At 40.5% G+C, this 26103-nt stretch overlaps 2 protein-coding genes across 2 annotated transcripts; both read right to left on the bottom strand.

Moving 5' to 3' along the window:
- Nucleotides 1-203: 203 nt before the first annotated feature.
- Nucleotides 204-13759, bottom strand: bsg (basigin). The gene is made up of 8 exons (XM_079505304.1): nucleotides 13522-13759; nucleotides 7988-8159; nucleotides 6649-6740; nucleotides 6153-6292; nucleotides 5664-5943; nucleotides 2578-2602; nucleotides 2402-2477; nucleotides 204-1338 (listed from the first exon to the last, which is right to left on the bottom strand). The coding sequence occupies exons 1-7, from the start codon at nucleotides 13583-13585 to the stop codon at nucleotides 2417-2419; spliced, it is 834 nt and encodes a 277-aa protein (XP_079361430.1). The 5' UTR covers nucleotides 13586-13759; the 3' UTR covers nucleotides 204-1338; nucleotides 2402-2416.
- Nucleotides 13760-14448: 689 nt separating this feature from the next.
- rnf126 (ring finger protein 126) lies at nucleotides 14449-24239 on the bottom strand. Its single transcript, XM_079506933.1, has 9 exons — nucleotides 23855-24239; nucleotides 23013-23071; nucleotides 22544-22604; nucleotides 21541-21779; nucleotides 20861-20929; nucleotides 20679-20748; nucleotides 20429-20522; nucleotides 17229-17344; nucleotides 14449-16968 (listed from the first exon to the last, which is right to left on the bottom strand). Exons 1-9 carry the CDS (start codon nucleotides 23927-23929, stop codon nucleotides 16813-16815), a joined length of 939 nt encoding a protein of 312 aa, XP_079363059.1. The 5' UTR covers nucleotides 23930-24239; the 3' UTR covers nucleotides 14449-16812.
- Between the last annotated feature and the right edge of the window lie 1864 nt (nucleotides 24240-26103).

Consider the following 26103-nt stretch of genomic DNA (forward strand, 5'->3'; position numbering starts at 1 on the left):
TGGTTGAGTCATTATTAGGACCATTGGTTGAGAAACAGTGGGATGTATACACATGGGATGCATAGAAAGTGTTACAAAAGCACTAATCTTAGCCCATATCCCCACCCAACACAACAGTGGTCCCCAGGTTGAATTTAAGTCAGTATGGTGGTCCCTCGTTCACAATCAGTTGAAAAAAAACCCTGTTTTAAGGAAAGACAACATTCTTTAAATCAAATAATTTTATTCAGATTGTGCAAGTTGGTACAAGTTGACAGTGTTCAAACTACTTGCTTGGTTATTTACTATGCAAAAAAAAAAAACTTCAAACAATTTTTACTAGCTTTATATTCTCGTAATAATTTATTAACTCTGAAATAGAACACATCCAGTTACAATACTAATCAGGTAAATGGAACATGGCTTCTGAATTGTCTACAAAGAGAAGAGAGATGTTTATACACAAATATTTATCAGATTTATCATCAAATAGTATGGATTTTAGATCTGAACATCAGAGTTCTACTATTATTTAGCAATCAGAAGCAACACATTTGACAACTCCTACACTTGGTCCATAATCCAGGATCTTTATGTAGCTGTGACTATGGCAACAGACGCAGTGGTCATTTGAAACTACAGTATACTTCATTAGGAAATGACAGCCAAGAGTGAATTAAAAGGGTCGCTTTGCTCGTCTTCCCACTACAGGAACAGTGCATTTCTTACAGCAGAAAACATGGCAGATGTTACCATCTGTGTGGCATTCCAGAGGGTTGGTGGGTATTTGTTAAGGCAAAATACAGGACTGCCCAAGGTGGTTTGCGTGCGTGACGTTGTCAATTCAGGGCACACATTTGAAACCAAGACACTTGGTCATTGCTGGAAAAAATGGCAGTGATTTACCTGGATACAAAAATATTTCAGATCCTTTTAAATAGGACTCGTGCTGTTTTAATATTGGCCACTCACAGCTCACAAATATTATAGCAGAGATTGAAAATTACGATTTAGGAAGCATTAGCACACGAGGGGGGAAAAACATCAATAGAGCATTCCACACATGAACAGTAAAATGGTTTCACAATGGACAAATACATTTGCTAGGACAGCAATAGAACGCATGCAATATTTGCCCCATGACCTCAAGTTCAGATACACACCCCCCTCCCCCTGGCTGCACAATATGGATAGGAATATAGAAGAAAACAAAAGCAAGAGGAAATCAGTCCATTTCTCAAAACGGTAACACTCAAGCACAAAAGAAGTTATTTAAAAAATGCAAGGTGCACTATAGTATGTGCCACACAACAGCCAAATGCTCCTGAAGTCCTGGACTGTAGACATCAGGATGTCCATCTAGGAAAACAGGGAGGGAGGTAACAAGTGAGAAGAGGAACCTTTTTTAATGATGGATTGTAACAAAAAATTAAATAGTTTGTACTGTAGTTGTTAGAGCTTATGCAAGTACATTTTAATCACATGAAATATCTGTCCACCCGAGTGTTTACAAAAACAATGCGTAACATTTCTAAATAACATGGAAATATCTGCAGAAGTTTTTCAAAATCTATGCTCATTATCTATTATTATTTCCTCAAGGCAAGCATCCCGTATGCCTGAGGCAGCCCGTTTTGAGAAATATTGTCTATGTGATGATATTTCCGGGTACTAAAACAGTTAGTCTCGCGAGCCAGACTGGAGTACTTGAGCACCGAAAATTATCCAGGGGCAAAGCGAGACTAATAAACGTTGATTGTTGATTTTTGTTTTACAAGTGAACTCTGACACCCTCTGGTGGATAGACATTAAGTAACATAAGGTAACTGCAGATGGCAGGTGTGTGTGTTAGGGCATTCACTTCTAGTGATTTTTACTAGTTGACTAGTTGCCTAGTTTACTAGTCGACTAGTTGTTTAACTACCTATTGTGTAGGGGGTTTGGAAATAAATATTTGTACATTTAAAAACTGTGTACATTAGTGACTATAACTATAATCTACCTGATCTTGAGGCCTACAAAATCAACTAGTCAACTAGTACCAACAAGGTAGACTTGTGGATTTACTAGTCGACTAGTTGCTTAATGCCCTAGTGTGTGTGTATAATGTTATAGGCACCAAGGCAATGACGCTTCTGCATTGTCAAATAGGCCAACATCTATGTGATATGTTATATGTTATATCTATATCTATGTTACCAGACAATTAGTTGAATTTTGGTAAATATCGGACATCATTAGATGCAAGGGTTACCAAAAAAAGATAAAAGTCTTAGCCCATATCCCCACCCAACACAACAGTGGTCCCCAGGTTGATTCTTAGTCAGGTCAGGGTGGTCCCTGGTTCACAATCAGTTGAAAACCTCTGGTTTAAACCATCAGAAAAAATTTACAGAACAACTTGCCAAAACATCATACAGACCTCCTTCATCTTCAGTTAGTCTTTAGAGTTCCTTTGTCTCACATTCGTGTCCTTGCTGTTTGTTGCATTGCTCTTCCTGAAAACACATTTTCATGCAAAGTCCATTATAAAAGAAACCAAACGTGCCATTTGAAATATGAGTCAAGGTAATGTCTGAGCAGAAGGACTGTACTTACAGAGGAGCAGCTCCTGAGTCGTCATCTGAAAAGTCGCATGGGCAGACAGAAAAGAAGAGTCAATAACAGAATAAACAGAGATGTGGTCCGACTTGTTTGTCAAAGTTTGGCGAGAGAAACGCTTGCTCGCCATGAACAATGGTAGCAAATGTTATCAATGTATGACCTCTTCTGCAACATTATTACAACAATACAATGAAAACCCTAACATGAACTCAGAAAGAATGCTTGCTCACACATTGCATTCATAGAAATGTAATGCCAATAATGTTGAACTCTGCCATTTTTTTAATGTTTTTATTTATTTATTATAATTTGTATGAGGTGTGTCTGACCAAAGATGGATAGTTAGCCATTTTTATATAATGAATTTGTAGAATAACTGAAAATACTAAATTCTTCACTTGACCTGTGTTAGCAGTGCCCATCACCACCGTATTCATGCAATACAGGCATTCAAATGACGAGAGAGCATGGAACATTGTGTCAGTCAGTTAAAAACAGCTGACGCCAAAAACAAATGCAGCTAACAGAAACGCATTCATGTTTGCATGGTGAAAATAGCTATATTTTCTGATAGCAATAAGTGCAATAATGTTTGTTCATGTATTTCATTTAAGGGCTAGAGTGATAACTATACACAGCAAAGATTACTATCAGAATATAGAGCTTTAACCTTTTACATAAAAACTTGTTTTAGTGCAAAAAAATTATCTATCTTTCTATAGCTGATGATAAATGATATCCCTTTCTTTTAATTTTTAATCTTTCATTAAAACTGATATAACTTAAGGTGGCCTTACACTAGCCGATAATCGGGCATTTTTTGACATTCGGGGGGTGCCCGACTCAATCGATCTGCTCGGGGCCGCTCAAAGCGCGATCGGGATCGGCCCGATCAACAAGAACCAAGAATGTTTGATATTTGCTCTGCCCCACTCCGATTATCCTGTAGTGTGTGGTGCAATCAGATTTCAGATTGAAAAAAAATCAGCTAGTGTAAGGCCACCTTTTCAGTATCATGCATAAAGTACAAGATGCAAAGGCATGCGGAGTTGCGGACAGAATGCTAGCACCTCCCAACTCTTACATTTTACACTTTCCATCACTTCAAACATAACATTCGTTATCTCATTAACACGCTCTTTCATTGGCTCCAGCAAAAAGCATAAACGTTTGTCATTTTGAAAACCAATAAGCTTGTAGGATTAATTTTAGTTTGTCAGTCAGTTTGCAAGGCCAGTGAAAGAGTGACCAAGTCGTCACCCATTTCTCTGGGAAGTAGTGACTAACTATGAAAGCAGTGCATTCAGAATCCCATAGCTCCCCCCTAGCGGTCATTTCAGCTCAACCACTGCAGTCTGACATGCAGTTTTGATCACTTACCAAAAACACAAAAGCAGCAGCGAACAGAGAGGTAAAAGTGTAAATAATAAAAAATAATAATTTCTCTCACAAATGCCTTTCATAGAGCTTCAATCTACTACTATAATAAAGCAATGCCTATAAAAAGTAAATCAACTATCAAATGTTTTAAAATATTCAGTTATAAAATAAACAACAAAAAGCAGCATTGAAAACATGCAGCTACAGTATATGCTATATGGCATCCATCTAAATGCCACGCCTTTGCCAATCAACGCTACCACCTGCCACAGGAGGGCACTCAAGAATCACCACTGAAGACATGTTGATGCTGTCTGACAGTCTTTAGCAAACATTTGGACATTAAGCATTGTAATTTAAATAGAGGATTGATGTGTTACTTGTAGGCTTAGCCTCCTCATATTTAACAGTAAGACTGATTTATACTTTGTCATAAGACATTGTCAAAAATAGAAGATCTACAGGCTCACAATGAGTCACATCACGATGGCTGTTTTCAGCACGCAACAGTAACATTGACATTTTGACAGCGATACAATATGTATCACGATACGATACAAGGGGCGATATTGGTTCACTATGGCAATACGATACAATGATTTAAAATCGATACAGTAACTATTCAAAGAAATTAAATGTGTATAGTGCAGTGCATAGAGCGGAAAATGTATGAATATGGACATAAATAAGTAAACAGTGATTCTCTGGCAAATACATGGACATTAGATTTGATTACATATAGACAAACCTGTACCTTGACATGAACACAGAATGCACACATTTATAGATAGACCAAGTGTAGCGATATTGAATGGAAAAGTAATTAAACCCGTTTTTTTCTTCTTAAAATTGCTAAATACAATGCACACTACTTAGTATTGATTATTTGCATTGCAAAATGATTCGATACCAATTATTTGAATTGCAAAACGATACGATACAAAGTCAATGTTTCGATATACTTCGATTCTTGAAATTAAAATTGATTTGTCGAAGCATATTGTTACACCCCTGGTGTTGACCGATCAAGTCAGTGACACACACACAATTTTTCATAAAGTAGTAAGAAGAAGCTAAATGTAATGAAAAGGGTAGGATACTTGAGCAATTCATACCATTATTTGACTAATCAAAACTCACCACCGTAGGCCCACATCCACTGTTATTGCCACAACAAAGGTTTTGTTTCGGACCAATGAATAACTATCAATAATTGTTTTATTGATTCTACTTTTATTAACTCTCATAAGTAAATTAGACAGACAATTCCCATACTCATTGCTGTGTATAAATATACTGATCGCAAACATTGCCCACCACTGCAGCTAGAACTTCATCCTAATGGGGAAACACTGAGCATAATGGTGTGACAGACATGCGTTTAAAATAAATCCTTTGAGCCCCTCCAATATGTGGCTTTTGAAGATTAAGTTGTATGGCAGCCACGTCTGTGGAGTTTAATGTTTGTTTATGGCACTGAATGACGACATAAGATGCCATGTGGCCAATATAAATACATCTTGTGCCCTTCACTTCACACAAGTGTGATTATTTTTTTACATTAATGGTCATTGTTTATGGGTTTTTCCCCGACGGGCATGTATGCATGGAATCTACCAGCAACTGCGGACAAAAGTATTTTGAAAAATAATTGAAATATCTGAGGGCTGTTATAATCTAGTGGAGGTGACTCTACGTACCATCGTTGACCTCATCAGGCTTTCTCCTCTTCTCATATATGAAGATGATGGTGACCAGGATGATGACCTCAGCCACAATGCCAAGGAAGGGCCAGAGGGCGGCCAGGCGGCTGCGGACGCGCAGATGGATCCTGTCGGTGTTGACGCCAATCTCATTCATTCCTAAACAGATGTAGTCGCCCAAGTCACTTTCGATGTCCAGGTCCATGATCATCAGAGTTGTCCTATTAGGGGTGCTCTTGATCTCATATTTGTCTGGAGTGGTGCCATTGGTGATAGCCTAGGGGTTGTGAACACAGTTTAGTGACAAATGACACATTTAAACAGTGTTGCAAAGCTGTGAAATGTATGATCTTTTCAAGGATCAGAGTGAAAAACGATCACATTCAATTAAATACCCGAGCTGTGCAGCTTTTGGGCTGGAACGGAATGGCCAAAATAAAATAAGTAAAACTTAATATCAATATTGTGGGCTTGAAAACAGCATACCAGCTGGCTCTCATCCGTCTCCAATTTGAACCAGCTCCAGTCAGTTGGCAGTGGGTACCCATGGCTAACGCAGACCAACACAGCCCTGTCGTTCTCATTGCCATGCTCAGCATGTTTGTAGGCCTGAACATGGGGGGACGCTACAGGAAGAAATTGCTTTTATTAATATTAGAGACAACATATTCATATGCGCATATATACAAGTCCTTCAAATTGGCTTAAACCCCCATTCAGGACAGGATCCCCTTTTGTTGTTTTTACCCTTCAGGGCAGGACCCCTTTTGGGGTTCTTGTTGCTATGTAAGAATACAGTATAGCAACATAACATTTTTGTAATTTTTGTATAAATATTTGAAGTTTTTCAGAAAACGTAAAGATTTAGAAGGCGTCGGCCTCATTCCTAAATGAGTTAAGGGAGGATCAGATCAGTCGGTTTGGCAGTGTGTCGTAGGTGTTCAATACACACAAAGTATAAACGGTATATAGGATTACTTACTTTTGACTTCGATTGTCCTCGCAACAGGGTTACCACTGGTCTCAAACACACATTCATACTTTCCGCCAGAACTGGTGGTGATCTTCTTCAAGCTATAGTAATAAAAATGTTAAACTTTTAAGTGTTTTTCCATGCAATACATCTTGCTCCAAAAATATCATGAGCATACCATCCTTTTTCTAAAAAACATTTTGAAATATCTATAAATAAACTCCAAACACATTATTCCCTAGTGATTTCTAAGTACATACCGGTAGTACAGTCACTATCTAAAAATAGGCAGCATATCAACAGAAGCCTGATTATGCAAAAGAGTAGGGAGGGGATAAAGCTGCCTGTCCATGCAGCAAACAATTAAAGTTGCCAGTGGTAATAACAGTAACATTTTTGTTTGCCGCTGCTTCCTCCACACAGCCCTGCATGCTCTTTCTGATGGGGAATTAGGGTCAGAGCAAGTGAGCGGACTACTAGGACCTTTTTGAAACTAGCTCCTCGCCACTCGCCCTACACACTTCCACTCGGTTTGAGCATAGATATATAAACAATAGAGACGGCACCGGAATTCCCCTCCCATCCGTAGCTGTCTCTATTATTTATATATCTATGCTCAAACCAAGTGGAAGTGTGTAGGGTGAGTGGCGAGGAGCTGGTTTCAAAAAGGGGGCTAGAGGCACTTATCCCTGCTGTCAGGGCTACCGTCTGGCGTCTGCACAGTCCATCTCTTTGCTAATCAACAGCAGTGAATGCCTGAGTGGAGCCTCCAGCACTGCTTTCTAATGGAGGCAGCCAAGTGGAGGGGGACAAGGGACAGACAGCAAGTGTAGCAGAGCAAGAAAGGAAGAGCACAAGGCCTCACTCAGACCTTTAAAACATTGATGCATGAATGTTGTGCGTGTCATGGCCGCCCCAATGCATTTCCAATGGAAGTCACATGGTTTGTAGTCCACATTTTGGACTACAAGCTGTTGTATGGCTTTCGGCTGTGTTTCGACTGCGCCCCTCATACAACACAAGTGTTGTGTCAGACCATGTGACTCCCATTGGAAATGCATTGGGGCAAGCTGTGTCACACCCTTTGTATACAACAAGCATACAGCAATCTGTTGCGACCGTGTGAGTGAGGCCCAAGAGTGAAAGGAGAAGCAAGAGGGAGTGAAACAGTGAGAAATGTAAATCCAGGTGAATGCAACAATCGTCTATATTGAGTAATATATTGAGCCATGCAATAAATATCTGATGTATTACTACAAGTGAAACAGCTACATTTTTCACATTAAAGTAACTGCCAAGGCATACTGTATGGCTTGGCACGGCATAAGGGCTATATCTCACTACTTACGTGAGAGTTGTGAATGGAGAGTCGTCAGTGGATGCGGAATTGTCAACAACTTTGCCGTTGTACAGCCAATGGGAGCCCTTGATGGACTGGGGCTCAGTGACAGTGATATTGCAGCTGAGCACAGCAGAGGTCTGGTTGGCCACTTCAACTGGATCGGCAATGATGGTCGGCTCTACATAGTGTGGGGAGGGGAAACGCAATTGTTAATTTTTTCTCAACAAATTTACATTTCTCTAAACTGTATCATCTTTGCAGTGTTCACCACACACCGATACATCTAAACTGATAGAGCATCTATGAATAAGGACTTAAAGTCAAAGAGAAATCAGCTGTTGCTTACACCCGTCAACTGGACTCGATCCAATTTACAAGGTTCAAAAGGACAAGTCACAATTTGTTACATATCCATGCTAAAAATATATATATTAAAAAAAGAAAATCACACTAATGGATACACCATTTTCAACTAACACCTTGACAATTCCTGGAACTTACCACGTCACAGGAAGAGAATAAGTCTCCTTACAAAGTATCAAACTAAGAGAACACAGATGCTCAGATATATCAATGGGGGCTGAAATGGGGTTCTATCTCTACAGACAGCAGAAGATGAGGAGGAATTGGATCATGCTGGGAAGGAATTTAGATACTATTGTCTACTACAGTGAAGTCATGGGGAAAGGATCTTACAATACAAGCACATGCAGAAGGGAAGCAACCAGATAGGAAATGGTAAAGTATAGATCGGCACATATCTGCCAGTGAAAAATGATTTAAGTGAATCAGAATAATTAAAGGGCTGGTTTTGTTTGGTCCAGACGATGAGACTAACTAACTGTAAAAATTATAATACTGGACCTCAAGGCACTAAGATGCCCCATGGCTGGTAATCCATTACAAATGAGTTGCCATCTTCTGTACACAATTTAGTAAGATATTAGCCAAAGGAAAAGTCTAACACAGTATTATATTAGTAACCTATTATATTTTTACAGAAAACACACACACACACACACACACACACACACACACACACACACACACACACACACACACACACACACACACACACACACACACACACACACACACACACACACACACACACACACACACACACACACACACACACACACACACACACACACACACACACACACACACACACACACACACACACACACACACACACACACACAGGTTTGTCCTTAAGACCCAGTATTATATCCAAATGCATCTTAAATATTAATGACTGTACATAGTCTTTACATGACAAAAAGGCATCGGATAGTTTTTCAGGTAAAACAGGTCTAGGGGCAGGTCCAGCCACAAACCATGACCAGGTCTGCTCCCTACTTGGAGTTCTTGTGAGAGTTGGGGGACAGGATATACTGGGTGAGGCAGGGTGGAGAGGGCAGAGGATTGGACATGGGAGTGCGGGGGAAATAGTAACCAGACTTCCAGAAACTTCACTATTGGGACAGAGAATCAACAACCAAAGGGGCTTTGACTGGAGTCTCCTACTGCTTCCTCTACCACTCACGTTCGATCACAATAATGTTTGCTTGTGACCGGATCCACTTGATTTTGGGCGTCTTCATCAGTTCATTGCGGTCAGGGTCGTTGGATGCACGACACTCATATGTGCCAGTGTCGTTGAGAGTGAGGTTAGTGAGGCAGATAGTACTAGTGGCATGTGCAATGTATGTGGCATTGATTCGCACCCTGTCATCTTGTGCCCCATCAAAGAGGTGGGTGAAGGTTTCATTGTGCTCTTCACCCACTATAAACCACCACTGCACCTCAGGAAGGGGAGTCCCTATCGCTTCACAATGCAGCTCTACACGGTCATCAACCCACTTAATCTCGGAACGTGGGGACTTTATAAAGCCAGCTGAGTGGTGTGTTCAGGACCAGCATAATAGGGAAATTTCCGATTGATTGTAAAGAATGATTTTGAAACATGAATGTATATGAATTTGAACATGATGTGTTTAGTGCATGTCAGTTGATTTAATGCGGTTATTTCCACCACAACAATGAGGTGATGGATGGCAAGCAAATAAAAAGACAAAGAAAAGGAAAAAAGGAAACAAGTTAATAGAACACAAATGATATAACAAATGAGTATGTATGTAGAACAGGCATGGATTAGGGCAACATATTTGACCCAATTATTTTAAGTAATACTTTGGATTATTCATGGTACTCTAACCCATTGAGATGGTGAATGTGACATGAAATACATAAAAAAAAATCCAATGAGCTAACATCGGAATTAGAAAAGTGTGTAGCACATTAAAAGGCAAAGCAGGTGATACTGAAATGAAAATGTTCAAAGATTAGGCCATGAGTCCTGAACATGGCATTTTAGACTAATGGCCTTTTCTCCGTTAGACGTTGTGTTAACCAAGAACAGTTAGTATCTCTGCCCTAGATTCTAGGGCAATACCCACTCTCTCTCTTTTATGGCTTTCTGCAGAGGATTAATATAAATAAATACAGAGAAGAACAAGGTTCTCAACACTACAGGACAAATCATGCTGACCTGGCTACCCTGTAGTTTCCTCCCCAGCCATTGTCAAACTATCCTAAACCAACATAGAACAAATACTGGACCCCGACTGTCCTGCAAAGTCAAGAAAAAGAATCCACCATAGGATCATGGATCCCATGGATCACTGTTATTATGTCAGGTGCCGCCTATTAGGAGGGGCAGAATCCTTCAGGGACTAAATATTGTTTTGGCCTTCAGTAAAAACAGGCACACCCTTGTTCATTCATTTTCTAGCTACTCATTGTACATTTAGTTTAGATGCTTTCTTTGTCTAAAATGAGGAAGTGAAGTGATACATTTGTATGAGAAAGTCAGAGAGTCAGAGCAGAGAACTTGTTTTTGAGCACATGAGCCTCTGTCTCAAAATATCATGTGACCTTTTTTGTGTAATGGCCTCATGGCCATTACAAAAGGTCACCTTTGGAGTAAATGCTGCATGGAAAGTAAATAAGTAATATATACTGTAGGTTCTGTCCAGACCCCTTCTAGAGTCATACAAATAAACAATACCAATACTAAAAGCATAACATTACATTATGTGAATATGTAATTTTATCATTAAAAGTTCGTTTCTAGCAGTATAAAATAATATTGCCATAAATGAATGGTTAATGAACTACTGATTTTGGGGAGGACAAAGTTCACATCCTTTCTTTGCAAGCTTATACTGACCTATGCTACCATTCTTACCAACAACTAGGTTTTAACTGTGTAGAAACAAAATGTAGCTTAGAATTAACAGTAGGCCACCATGGAGGGCAATGCCAATGCACATTGCACAATCAATATTAAGAACAATATAACAGACGTTGGCAAATAGAGCCCAAGTTTAGCAATAAAAGCTTAATCTTGGTCAAAATAGTTTGTTCATTGTAACCAACGTTGGCTCAATTGCAAAGGAATTCACACACCACTGTAAAAAGATAAAGGCTACACAAAGTATAAAACCATATCTTCTGGGTCCATTTCAATACTTGTTGAACCTTCAAACTGCACTGAATTAACCTTGTTCAACCAGAAGACATCTAGGCCTTACCTTGCTTTTCTTCCCGTTTCTTTTACAATAATCCACTTTTCAGACCAAAGCTGTTAGAGAAGCAAAGTTGGAACTCCAGGAAAATCTAATTTTACTCCTGATCTGTAGCTGCCACTACCTAAAAAGGAGAGGGTCCAAAACAGTAGGGACCCAGTGACCCACATACCACTTGCAGCAGTGCACTGTGGACCATGAAGACTATGTATTTCTCTCACTGTACAATTGTCATAATTTTATATAGCACTTTCAAAAGCAGCAGTTGTGGTTGAGTGGATCTGAAAATTAAGTTGGAACTAAATGTGGTCTTCAAAGCCATTACCATTCACATACTTGCCCTCTGCAGAATTCATTCTGCGTTGCCGAGGCAATAGAGACCGGGCGGGCAGACTAAAAGGCATGTGACTGATGTTAATACCCACTGTCTCCACAAGTGCTTGTTAATCTAGTACTGCTTAGGATCAAAATGCCAAAGGGGAAATTGTGCACTGTTATTTAGGTCAACTCAAATATTTTTTGGCATTATATATACTTTAGTGTAGACAGGCAGACAGAGTGGGGACTGGAGGTAGAAGTCCTGCTTCCCAAGTCTATTCAAATATTCCAAATTTGCTAAGGCTAATGGAAAATAAGACTGAAGTTAACCTTGTGCATTTAGCCATTATACTTTGAAATCTCAATTGCACAATGGTGCATACAGAACCAATTAAAATTCCTGAGATCATTCTGAACATGCATCTATACAGAAACAATGACCGTTTGTAAATGACTGTTGTGTAGGCTTACTACCGGTATGTGGGCTGCCATAATTTCTTAAACGCTGGTTCAGAACGTCAGCACAGCACAGCACATTCTTAAATAGGAAAGAGAGTGGTTTTAACTGGGAGCAATATAATGAGATTAAGGTAATCTGAACTGCCGGGCACCTACCTATGTCCTTTCTAGAAACAAAGCAAGCCTGTGCGAGTGTGACAAAATGGGAGTTGTTTGTACTTTGTTTATATGAAAACGTGTTCAGCAGGAAAAACCCTGAATATCTATACCAAGCAGGGCATGATACCAGTCATACCTGAGCCACAAACTTCACTAAATCCCATCATTCTTCAGACCTTACCTAAACGGGGCATTGTCACACAATGGATTGAGGCAACAGATGTCACAGAATGATGACACTATTAGACATCAGGCAAGACAAATAATAATGACTCGCACAAAAATGTTAGGCCTAATAATGATTTAGCACCACGAGACACGACTCGGTTAATAATGGATGGTGTGCTGGAAATTAATATTTAACTTAAGTTAAAAGTGCAGCAAACTGACCCACATTGTCGTAGTTTACAAGCCCAATCAGTCGCAGACGGCAATAAACCCGATACATAAATCTGTGTTTAATGTCAACTGAGTGTTTAATGTCAACTGAGGAAGCCCTTTAGGTGTATTTATTTGTTATAACAGTTATAACCATGCTTATAACCACTAGTAGCAACATCTCTGCGTCGCAAACGAATATGGCCAGTAAACAACATCCATTTCCAACATTACGCATTTTGAATCAAACATCTGATCTCCAACAAATGAGTGATTGGCATCTCCATTTGTCAGTCTCTTCTTGGATAAAAAAAACAAACTACATAGGAATTTCAAAGATCGGTCAATAAATCGGTGACCGTTGGAGATGGGCGAAGACTGTCAAATGCTGTAAATGGCTAACGGCTAACTAGGCCAGTTTTACGGGAAATTAAGGGTTATTATGCGTTTTAGCGGATACAAATTAGCTGGTTTAGCGCCTTATATGTGCTCACGGCATTTGGAACTTGAACTGTATCGATTCTGTAGGCCTACAATGTGAAAAAGGAGGTCACAAACATACTAAATGTAGCGTCTGTAGTCTGTACTGTATCCTAAAAAAAAAACATGGCTAACTAACATCATAATTCTTACCTGTCTGCGCGTTGGCTCGCCAAGCGCACAAGACCAGTGCGGCGATTCCCCATAGTAGCTTCATGACGAAATACCTTTTCTACGACAGCTACAAAATAATCGTTATTTTATGTAACTGAAAATAACTAATAAATTCGTCGAGCTCCTCTCCTCACACCGCAGAGCCGCTCCGTGTCCGCCCTCTAGAATTCAGCTCGAGCTCACGACACCACCCGTCACGCGCATCATGTGAACTAGCACGTACACCGTGCGTGCAGCCAGCGTTATGTATTTGGGGCGTGGCCACTTTCTGTCGGTCCCATAGTCCGGAGGGACGGCAACACAGTGACACTTATTTGCACAATAACTACTGTACTTAGTGTACTACTACTACTTTAAGTACTAGTATTTCCAATGTGCAGTAGCCTACTTTTCAGAGGCAAATGTACTTTTACTCCACTACAATTATTTGAAAATGTTATTTTTTACTATTTACTTAGATTGATTATTACAAAACAATACATTAACCACTTTAGGCCATTTGAAAATAGCCGATCTAGCTTGTAGATCTGCTATTTTCAAAAGATTTTTAATACATTTGAAAACGTTCTGCATATTGAGTATACGTTCTACCTTTGGTACCGTGTTGTGCTTTTGCTCAAGTATATTTTGAATTCTGAACTTTTAATTGTAACAGAGTATTTACATTGCAGACAGTATTGATCATTTTACTTAAGTAAACATTGTGAGTAGTCTACTTTCTTCCACCAGACTGTTGATTGGCTAGGCTGGTTGACAGGCTGACAGCTGCTGTCAACATTTCTGTAAATCACTTCTCTTTTAAGGTTCTGTTAAATCCATTATGACATTCAACAAACATGTTTGTAATTTTGAAAAACACATGAATGATGTAGGCTCAGGGGGTGCAACCCCCACAGCACAGCTATATTTTTAGTAAACATGACATTTGTTTCACCGACAACCAACTAACCATTCATCAACGGCAGCACTATGCCACTCCTCCAGGCTATTGGATGGATACAGTCGCTCCAGGGCTAGCCTGGCCCTCACATTGAACAATGCATGCATGCAACTTATGCAAGACACACACATGGCTTAAGAACAGCTATTGTAGCAATGATGCAATTGTTCATGAATACAAATATAAATCATGTTCAAACTAAGAACTTACATTTTCTTTAGCCGGATGTTTGAAAGATTCTCGAGTCAAAATAGCAAGATCAAACACCTTTCTTTACAATTTTGTATGTTGGAGCAATAAACACAAGCACAAAGTGGAGGAAATACACTGCAGGACGCAGATTAACATAGGAAGCAGATTCAAAAACCTCAATGAATAACAATATGGAGGCCCTGGCCCATACCTTTGTATTTTGTATTAAATATACAAAGGGAATAAGGGTCATTTAAGGGCTCAGCTCCCAGCCTCCCACAGTAAAAACTACCCTACATCAGGTGTTTGACATCACAGTATGTATCATTGAACTGTACCCTTTCTGCAAACTGTTAAAATTTCAATCAATTCAATCCCAGTGTAAATTTTTCAGGCAAACAGAAGATAACGTTGAAAGCCTTAAGGATGATTGATTCACAAAATGACTAAGTAGGTGAAGAATTAAGTAAAAGTGAAGAATTACTAAGTAAGTAAATCTAAATTGAAGAGTTATGGGGAGCTGGGTTACTAAATCAGAACGTTGATACTAAGAAGTGCACCAATGTTTCTAAAAGGACCGTGTAAGCCGGAAATCTAGTTGCTCTGAAGTCACTTGTAAGGCAAAACAGCTTTGTGCATTGTATTGATATTAATTAGCATCGCACAGCCATGGTTATTAACAGGATTCCAAACATGCAACTGAGACTTACAGTAGCCTAGTATGAACTACATTGCAAAACCATAGATGATTTATCATAAAAGACAATAGTAAAGCTCCGACTTCACCATCACACACCACCTAGTGTCTGATATAGACCATCGCACCACCACGCATACAAGAGTTTGAACTGGCAGACATCTGCTATACAAATACTACTGGTAAATCAGATTGAAGAGTATTTTAGTAAAGTTCTTCATTCACAAGTTGACTTCCAAATCGACTCAATATATACATACTCTGCAGTGCACAATTAAAGTTCAAACATTCAACTTAAATTCAAACTGCATTTTGCTGTTACAATACTAATACCCCGCCCTCCCCCCCAATCCATTTGTTTGCTGTTTAACTAAAAGTTAAAACCCATGAGAACGACTGTATATTGAGTGGTACCACCCAAATATTTTTATTTTAACATCAGTTCATTGTACGAAGGTCTTTCTTTACATAAACTGACTGCAAATTGGCAACTTTCTTTTTTTTGTGTAGGTGGGGACTTTTCATTAATGTAAAAGTTAAAAAGCCAATTGCACTGAAACATTGTGATCCTGTACAATATGAAAAGCTAGTGGACAAAATATATTGAAAATCCCTTTATAAGTAATTACCATGAGTATCTAATACCTTATCCAAATAGCTCAAGATCACTGCATTGTTTTCTCATACCAAGTGCAAAACAATAAAATGCATACATAATATAGAACTATTTTAATTCAGGTTGGAGAGCAAAATGCTTCAAATGTCATATCCATCCAAACCCAAGACTGAAATATACACTTAGCCAGTGCACTGTCAGTCATTTTTTATCTGTAATTTAGGTGCTACTTGTATAAACTTCAGTAAATTTAACTCAAGAGTAAAATTGTAAAAATGGTACACTCAAGAGTTGAGCTAACAGAGAAGTTTGCTGTTTATATACATATAATCTTCACTAGCCAAAGTGTTTCATTTGAAATCATATAACATCGGAGAAAAAAAAAGAAAGAAAAAAAAAGAAGCAACTACTACATCACGTCATCACATCTTCCACCTTTTGATTCCTTGATTTTCTGTTATTGTGCGAGGTGATTCAGACAATCAGGACATCCTGAGGTTCCAAACTTCCCATCCTTCTCTCTTCATATCCTCCCAAACAGGAGGACCCATTCAGGATCCCCATCCATCCCGCGAACCAGATTCCCAATGGCTTAAGGAAGCTACAGGAGGGGCAGAAACACATGGATCTTACATAATAATCACTTCACTCCTGAATCTGGCCTGAGCACTCATGGTGAGGGAACAGTTGCTTGCAGCTCCCCAACCCTATGGAGAGGCTGGAGGCCACCACGATGATTCATTGGTAGCCCGGGAGCGATAGAAAGCTCATGGGGTGAGATGCAGGGAATGGTTTTTTTGTTTTGTTTTGTTTTGCCGTTTTCTTTTATGAGTTATCTGCAGAGTTCTCATTGCTAGTGGAACTTGAAGATGGCGGAGTGGATGAAGAGGAAGAGGTATAGTTCATTCCCGAAAGATCTGGAGGGTTCAATGCCGTGTTCTGCCCACTCAAGCTTTTCCTGCACACTGGACACGTGTCATGCTGTGGGTGGGGGGGAACAGAGCAGTTAAACAAATATAAAGCTCCGATTGTCTTTAATTCTACCTACTTCTATTACATTTTTTGTCTTTGTAATGAACCACATTAACACTGGTGTCCCTATATTGGACACGTAAGTCATTAAAAGCAAAAATAAAATAAAAATCATCCCGCTATTTTCACTCACTATTTGTCATCCAATGAAGTATATAGTATTTAAGTAGAATATCAAGCTGAAATGAACAATAGATAGCCAAGTTTACCTGTTCCAGCCAGGGAACTATGCAGTCATTGTGAAACATGTGATTGCATGGCAGCTGCCTGACATTTTCTCCAACGCTGTAATCTTCTTTACACACTGGACATTCAAGACCTGAGCCTGAAAAGCACAAATTATGTTACAATGCAAATTGTGTTGCATGGAGAAGCTAACAAACTCAGTCACAAACTTCAATAGGACCAGGGTTGGATTAAATGAATAGATCGCACTATACAGATTGTTTTTTTTGTGTGTGAAAGCAAATGTCTTAGGGAATACATCCATTTGAACTTTGCTAAACCAGTTTTGCTGAAAGAATAGCCACCACAGATCCATGCGTGAGGATAACCTGCAGTGAACCTACATACATACTGTATATATTTTCATCGGAAATGTTTGAGGTGGTCCAAAACGTTATTTTTTTCCCCCAAGGCTGATACCGATTCAAATCGCAGCACCCACCGTGGTGGTGGTATTGCATTGTACATCAGAGATTGTGTCCCATCATACCCCCCGGCCCCTAACCTGCATTAATGTTCCACAACATCTAGTCAACATGAATGTCTTTGGGTGAAAGTGAGGCCTCACAGACTCCCACGGAACATATCTGCTATTGCTGTGTGTGTGGTGGATTCACCACCTAAATCACCACACCATGATGAACGTATTGATCATCTAATAGCCTCAGCTGATTTGCTTCGTACTAAGTACCCAGACATTGGACTTGTAATTCTTGGAGATCTTAACCGCCTTGACATCCGTGACATCTGTCTGGATAATAAACTTTGCCAGGTGGTTGAGAATAATACCAGAGGCAAAGCCATCCTTGACAAGATTATCACTAATATGAAACCAATGTATTTGAGGCCCAATATTCTCCCTGCTGTTACCTCAAGTGACCACAAATGTGTTCTCTGGAGGCCTAAAGCACAATCATGCCCCCCCCAGTGCATTAAACGGGTAGTACAACCTATAAGGGAGCCTGGTCTGAGTGAGTTTGGTTGGGTGGATCACCACCCATCCATGGCAGGTGACTGAAGCAACCAGCACCAGTGAAAAGACAAATGCTTTGTATAATACTATCTTGCCTGAAATAGATAGTGAAAATCTATCCATCAGACAAACCATGGATCACTCCCAAAATCAAGCACCTCATTCACCAGAGACAAAAGGCTTTCAAATGTGGAAAATCATGTGCTTTGGCTAGGTTCAACAAAAATAAGGCCCAAAAGGAAATATATGCAGCAAAAAAGCACTTCTACAAGTGGATGGCACGGAAGAGAGTTTGGCACAACAATATTAGATCGATGTGCAGCAAAACTCCTAAAAAGGAGGCCCAAATTGATGTTCCAGGAATTGACCCCCATGACTTTGACAATTGCCAACGCAATTAATGCAAAGTTTGTTACGGTGTCCCAGTCATTTGAGCCCCTAGAACGATCAGCTTTACCATCCTTCCTGCCATCCCTCCCATTGCCCACTATACCAGTGTGGGAAGTTTATAATAAACTGTCCTCCATCAACTGTCATAAATCCCCTGGCCCAGACATTTCATTTGATGAAGGGGTCGTTCCGAGACAATGGAAAGAGGCTACTGTTGTCCCTATACCAAAATCGTCCCCATGCAACATAGATGAATTGAGACCGATCTCATTAACAGCTCAACTCTCAAAAATATGTGAACATTTTGCTGGGAACTGGATTCTTAACGACATCACGCCAAACCTGTAGTTTGGCAGCCGACGGAACCGTTTCACAACACACAATCTAGTCAGTTTAATGGACTTTGTGTATAGGTCCAGTGATAATATGTGGATGATATGACCATGGCACATTCGTGGAAGCCCAAGATTCCCTGCACCCTCCAACAGACCCTGAATGGTCTGGACATCTGGGTAAACGTGCACAAAATGAAACTGAATCCAAGAAAATGCAAAGTCATACATGTCACTGGCATGAGACAGAAACCGGCCCTCCCAACACTCTCCATTGACCAAAACATACTAGAAGTGTGTGACTCAGTAAAGGTTCTGGGGGTCACCATTCAAGCTAACTTGAAATGGGACAGCCAGGAGTCTATGTTGACCTCAGCCTGAAGAAACTTGGGGTCCAAGACCCTGAATTGGTTTCAATCTACACAGGCTACGTGCACCCGCCACCCGATGCTGGAATATGCAGTCCCAGTCTGGCACAGTTCCTTGACTGCTGCCAGCCAGACTAAAAGTCTGGAAAGAGTCCAAAAACGGGCTTGCAGAATCATTCTTGGCCGGAGGTACTCGGATACACAGGAGCTCTCCGCACCCTCACATTGTGCACCCTATCAGAGAGGTGCACCCACCTATGCCTTGACTTCACCAGGAAGCTGTTCCAATCTAACTTCAGGAACTGGCTACCTCACCTCAGGAAAGAGATCACTGGACGGCAAAATAATTCAGTGTTTTTAATGGCACCTGTCTTTTTAAACCTGTCATCATGCTGAAAGTTGAATAAACATAACATATTTTGGAGAACATTATAGGCTCAAAGATTCCAATATCCATAATTAATGTAGATAATTCTGTACCCTGAAAGACATCTGATTTCATTGCTAGTGCACATCAGCATAATTATCCATTTGAAAACAAACAAGAATTTCAGAAATTTTAAAAGAACGTGCGATTTAAAAAAAAAAAATTATATGGCATCCTTAGCCCGCAATACTTAAAATATCGGCCGATCTCTGATTTAAAGGTGCATTTTTACCCCTCTGCCTGGGCCCTTCGGTGACAATAGGCCTAGTTTGACTATGGCTATGAACTTGCGTGGCCAGACTGTTGCCTCTCACAATTTTCAAATACTTCCGTCATACAGTCTGGAGCATCGAAGCTCTGATCATGCGCAAGTGATAAAACGGATGCGACGCCTCCTCCCCACTTCTGTTTCGTCTTTACAGTCACGCAAATTTATCCTAATATGAACAGAAATGACAAACGGATGCCAGCTTCCATGTTCGGATTTCAGGCGGTGTAGTTCCAGTTCCAGACTCTATATACAGTACATAGCATTCAGAGATTGTGGAATAGTTGTCTGGCTATGCGATAATAGTCCTGAACAAACCATACTTCCAATAGATAAAGGGAATATTCTTTACTCTTCCCATTTGCAGTTTGTAAAAATAACCAAAACCAATGAACTAACCATAATGTTCAAAATTACAATACTTACCAACATGTTCTTCTGTGATTTGTACTGTAGGCAGGCTTTTTATTTTATCTCTGTCAGCAGGTGGTGGCCCTGTGTTCTCAAACTGGTTTAATAACTAGTGGAGGCAAAACCAAAAACATTGATATTTTTATGATTTACATGTGGATAGCCATAAATATTCTGCCACAATTGCTAAAATATATCAATCTAAATGATTAAAGCAAAATTATTCTGTATATGAGCAGGGTATTCAATTTGGAAATAAACATACCTGTGTTATAATTGCATCTAATCCGTTAGCACCCCAAGCATAATCCATAGGGTTTGAGTGAAGAACTCCCCTTTTGAAAACATATCTTATCAGAACAGAAGCAGACAGAAAATGCACACCATTTGTCATATAAATAGAATCTATTTCTTCATCTACTTCTTGTTTCTCTTCCAGCTACTCACCAGGGTCCAACACCAATATTGGGCATTGCAGTAGGTGCAATGATTCCATTCACTAGTTGCTGGATAATTCTATGTAAGAGAAAGATATACAGCAATGATTAAGAAGGAGAGGGACCGTTTTAGAGCAGAGCCTTATCTTTGCCCCAAAGATAAGGTGGGGGGTAACTTGAACAAAATAATACTCAAATTGTATACTTAAGTAAAAGTATCAATACTAGAAACACTGTTACAAGTACCGGTAAGTCCATAAGTATTAGCATCAAAATATACTTTAAGTACCAAAAATAAAAGTACTCATTATGCAGAATGTCTCGTTTCACAAGTTATCATAAACCAAAGATTTATGTCAAGGACTTTACTATATGTAAATTGGCCACAGACCCCCATCTGAAAATATGTTGTTCCAGGAACCCCCCAGAAGCAAAGATTTGAGTTAAAAACGTTCGCTCCGAAAGAATATATATTCAAAGATTTGCGCCACATTTTCACAATTTTTCAAAAATAGCTAAAGTATAGCATAATGCTTAAAACACCAAAAAGGGATTCCCATCCTGAATGAGTTAAAGTTTTCAAATAATGGTAGTGTAGTAAAAGATATTTGATGTAGTAGAGTAGGTATTGTAGTAAAAAATAGAAAAGTGTACCTTAGTCAAAATTGCACTTGAGTACATGCTCCTTACCCCTCTAAAGTGGGCACTCCCTCATGCCTCCCTGGCTGCCGCCTGGCACCATGACGACCCCTGGGCTGCCTGGCGCCATATCGCTGCCGTGATGCCATCTCCCTTTCCCGCCTGTTTTCAGCGTCACGGTTGTCCTCTGTCCCCATGCCAGCTCCGAAGTCGAGGCCGTCATCAAAGACGCCGAGGGCAAACTGGCCATAGCCCGAGGGGAATGTAAACAAGTGCTGGTGGTCTACATTCTGAGATACAAAAAGATGAAGACATCAAAGAAGGATGTTGTAACTGATATGGTATAAAACAGTAGAACATTTTATCCAGTCTACAATGAACAGATGGCTAAAGCTACAGCATATGTCAATATCAGGTCATAGGTCACGCCCATGGAAGTCTTCGAGAAGATATGATAAACATGCTTTGTGTTTGTTTACCAAGATAATACAATCATTCATAAATGTCTTTGTCACACAATTAGAGAGCTTAGTGCAGTATAACCATTATATTGCTTATATAGTATATTAATCTGTGACTAAGCCAAGCTAACTTCTGCCACACAAAGGTCAGAACTTGGCCAGGCATATGTTAATTGTCATCTCCCCAAGACGACAATATACTCGTCTGGCAGAGATATACCTGCCAGACGAGTGGGATACAAAGGCTGAAAGGCATGCATTTACATTCCAATGGGTGATTGAGGGTCGCGCCCTACCGCAACGGCCAATCAGCTGTCCATTTTAATAGTTCTCATGTCTTGTTTTGTCCTCTTTTTTCTCATTGTATGGATTTTGGCCAGGCCAGAAATGGATTTGGACAGGCGGCCGCCTGCCCTCGCCTTATTGTAGATACGCCTCTGCGTTAAACAAAAAATAATATACACTGCTCGGCTGAAATGTGAATGCAAAATAGAAATGTAATGAGGGAAATTCTAATCACACGTCCTGTTCAGCAGGATAGATGCAGGGAGATATGTGATTGAAAGATGTCAGTTAATAATGAGTTTGGAAACCTCAAAAAGCTGCTGGTTCTGGTCTCCACTGGAGATGCTGGACATGGAGCCATTGTCAGCACTAAACAAGAGACAAATACAGTTTGTAACAGTTAACAAAGTTCTGATCTATAATAAGTCACGGCGGTGTCACACAAACCAAAAATAGCGAAACTCACAAAGCATTGAGCGCTTGTAGATCTGATATTTTTTACACACACCACCACCATACTACAGATTATATACAATAGGATATAAAGCATATAGACCTAGGCTATTTCTGAGAATTTCAGCCTAAAATAGGGATGCCAGAGTAGATTGTCAAAGACTAATTTAACTTAAAGTCATGTCATTTCGTTACTCTTGAGACATTTAATTGAAAGACTTCACAGCGAAATTGTATTGTAATGTATGCAGTGTATGTATGTATACAGTAACTACACATGGAGAAAAACTTGTTCATATATGACTAGGCTTCAGAAAAACACACCTTCGCTCCTCCAGCAGTTCTTCAATGAATCCTGACTCACATCTTGGACAAGTGTAGTCCTGTAAACAGAACACCCCCCCATCCAACACATTAGACTTAAGCTAAATATTTAATATTGACAATAATACCACCTGTTCCATAATTTCCCAAATATTGTTGGCCAATGATGCACAATATCCAAATAACTTTAGGAAGCCAGTTCCAAGAATACGCTTGAATTAATTGCACTGGAGTAATCAGGGCCATAAATATTGTAATGACGATATACCAGTATTTGCTGGCTAAAATCAGGAAGTCGCTGCGTCATTACTGGCAAAGTGGGGGAAACTATGGCTGATTCACATTCGTTTTCATTGTGAGCTGGAAATCTTTACTGTTCGCACAGAGTGACAGAGATCATTCTAGCCTAGGACTGGCACGTTAATGCTTGCTGAATAGCAAAGCAAGGAAGAATGCACAGTGGTATTGTTGCTGCAGGCTCATTCAGTACAGAACCTACAGTAGGCATTGAAACTACTACAGAAAATGTAGCAAATCATGCCATATGTTTCACAAATTTAACAAAAGCCACGGTATTCAGTTCACAACCCTACAGGTAACTGTAATATCAACACTATGCCAGTGTAACACTGACATTAAGATGCATTAGACAAGGGTCAAGAGCCTGGGCAGACAGCTTCTAAACACTGAGCTAGTTAGCTAGCTAACTAGGTAGCGTTAGCACCCAAGCCACGATAGAATAGACTGGATCGATAAATAGGACCTAGTTAACATAAGCTGGCTAACAGTTCGCTACAACACTACAATGGTCTCCTTTCGTACAATGGTCTTGTGCTACTTACGGGGAGACGAGGACTAATCTCTGCTGAACATCTGTGACAGAAGAACCGGCTGGGCCATGGAGGTGCTTCAGCCATCTTTACTAGCTAGTAGACACTGGTGAGGCTGGGGAACGGGGCTACCCCACACAATACACCTACCAAGGATACGTCACTGTACGTCACAACAATCGGAAGTGAATGTAGCCTGTATTTTCTTGTACGCACCAGGCGTGTCTTCGCTGTCCCCTGACAAGGCGGACATTATTACTAGATAAACATGTCTGTTTTCAACTAAACATGTGTCGAAGTGACTTCACTGTAGCCAGCCAGTTAAGAATACGTATTGTTTTTTTGTGACACCACCGATAAAACCTTGGTAACTGACTGTACGCTGGCGAACTACGGGGTCCTGGAAGGGACAGTATTTATCTTAGATCGAAGTTGCGTTTTGAGCCGTCAACGTCAACGTCCGACCGGACCGCACTTGCCTCAACAACCAGTGAGTCAACCATCAATGAATAATTAAATCAGTCAGTTATGGGGATTTGTTGCGGCAATGTTGCCTAAGCAGTAAATTGTTAAAGGTAGTGTAAAATATTTTCCTTAAAATAAGTGTCTGTAAAGCTCTATTTTGTGATTGTACTCATTGCTATAGCCTATTTATATTGTTTGTTCAGTAACAGGAGTCTCTCCAGCTTTTTATTGAACAGAAAATGTATTTTCAGGTCGGGATACCAATTTTATTAAAATCAGGATAGAGAACGTCAGTATACAGATTAAACAAGTGGAATTGTAAAGTGTTGACACAAAGAAATGAGCAGACAAAATTGGAACTGGAACATTATAAAAACTAGAAAAAGTGCCCCTGGGGCGCTGGTCTCCACCAGGCCAGGTCAGGTTATTGTGGCCTCCTGAGGATGATCCACAGCCGCGTATGACACCGCCTGGCACCGCAGACTCCATCTCAAGCTTCTGAGGATTCCAGATCGCCATATGGTGAACTTCATCATGGAGATGCTGTCAAACCGCAGCTTCATCCTGTGGACCAGCGATGGTCCAGAGAAGATTGAGGAATGGCATTCCCCAGGGCTCTGTCCTTTCCCCAATGTTGTTTATCTACGACCTTCCAGAGATAACATCAAGGAAGTATGGGTACGCAGATGACCTGGCCATCATGCTACGACAACCGACCTGGTCCTGGAAGATGGTCTTAACCAGGACATGGACATCTTAGCTTCCTACCTCCGTAGGTGGCGCCTGCAGCTCAGCACAGGCAAGACAGTGTCTGCGGCATACCACCTCAACAACAGAGAGGCTAAAAGGGAAATCAATGTGTTCGTTGACAACAAGGGCCTTGAGTTCCAACAAGCCCCAAAATACCTTGGGGTGCGCTTGAATAGAACTCTGTCATTCAACCAACACCTTGAAGACGTGAGGGCCAAGGTCACATCAAGGGTCTCACTTATCCAACACCTTGCTGGTACAACCTGGGGAGCTTCCGCCAACACATTGCGGATTTCCACCCAAGCCCAGGTCTTCTCTGCAGCTGAATACTGTGTAGGAGCCCTTAGCAAGGAAAGCCAGGATACACGACTGGCATATCCTGCACAACACTACAGTGGAAATAGAGCCTGCAAACAGACTCAAGTCCCGCCACCCTTACAACAAGGCGGCACAAGAGATGCTACATTCCATTCCGGTGGACTTATCCACCAGTGCATGGCTTCCGGCATCCTGGAAGCAGGAGTGGGAGTCTGCTGGGCCCTCCCACCTACCACGCTGGCAATGGACCCTGTCACCCTACTGAACCGCCTGCACACTGGAGTCGGCTGCTTCAAATCAGCAATGAAGAAGTGGGTCTTGACAGACGGTGCAGCATGCGAGTGTGGCGAGCCTGAATAGTCTGCCGAACACATAAATAACACCTGCCCCCTGTACACTACAGACCACCTTCGGAGGCCGGCCTCTTCCACATGGGACCAGAGATAAGGGCGTGGCTTCTCGATACTGAGTTGGACATTTGAGGATGATGCACGAAAGAAGGTGGCGCTATAATAGGCCAATGTGAATATGGTGCCATTTCTTCTTACGCCTTTGATGGAATTGGATGATTTGAGGCATTTTGTTCCAAAAATGTGCTATAACAGGCCAATGTGAAAAGGGTGCATGGGATTTATTCCTCAGCCTAGTAGGAAATTATGTAAAAACATTCATGTAAATTGCACACTGCATTCATGATTTGAGGCTTTTTGTTCAAAATGGGCCAATCC

Source organism: Electrona antarctica, assembly GCF_951216825.1.
Source record: "Electrona antarctica genome assembly, chromosome: 7".
Classification (NCBI taxonomy): Eukaryota; Metazoa; Chordata; class Actinopteri; order Myctophiformes; family Myctophidae; genus Electrona; species Electrona antarctica.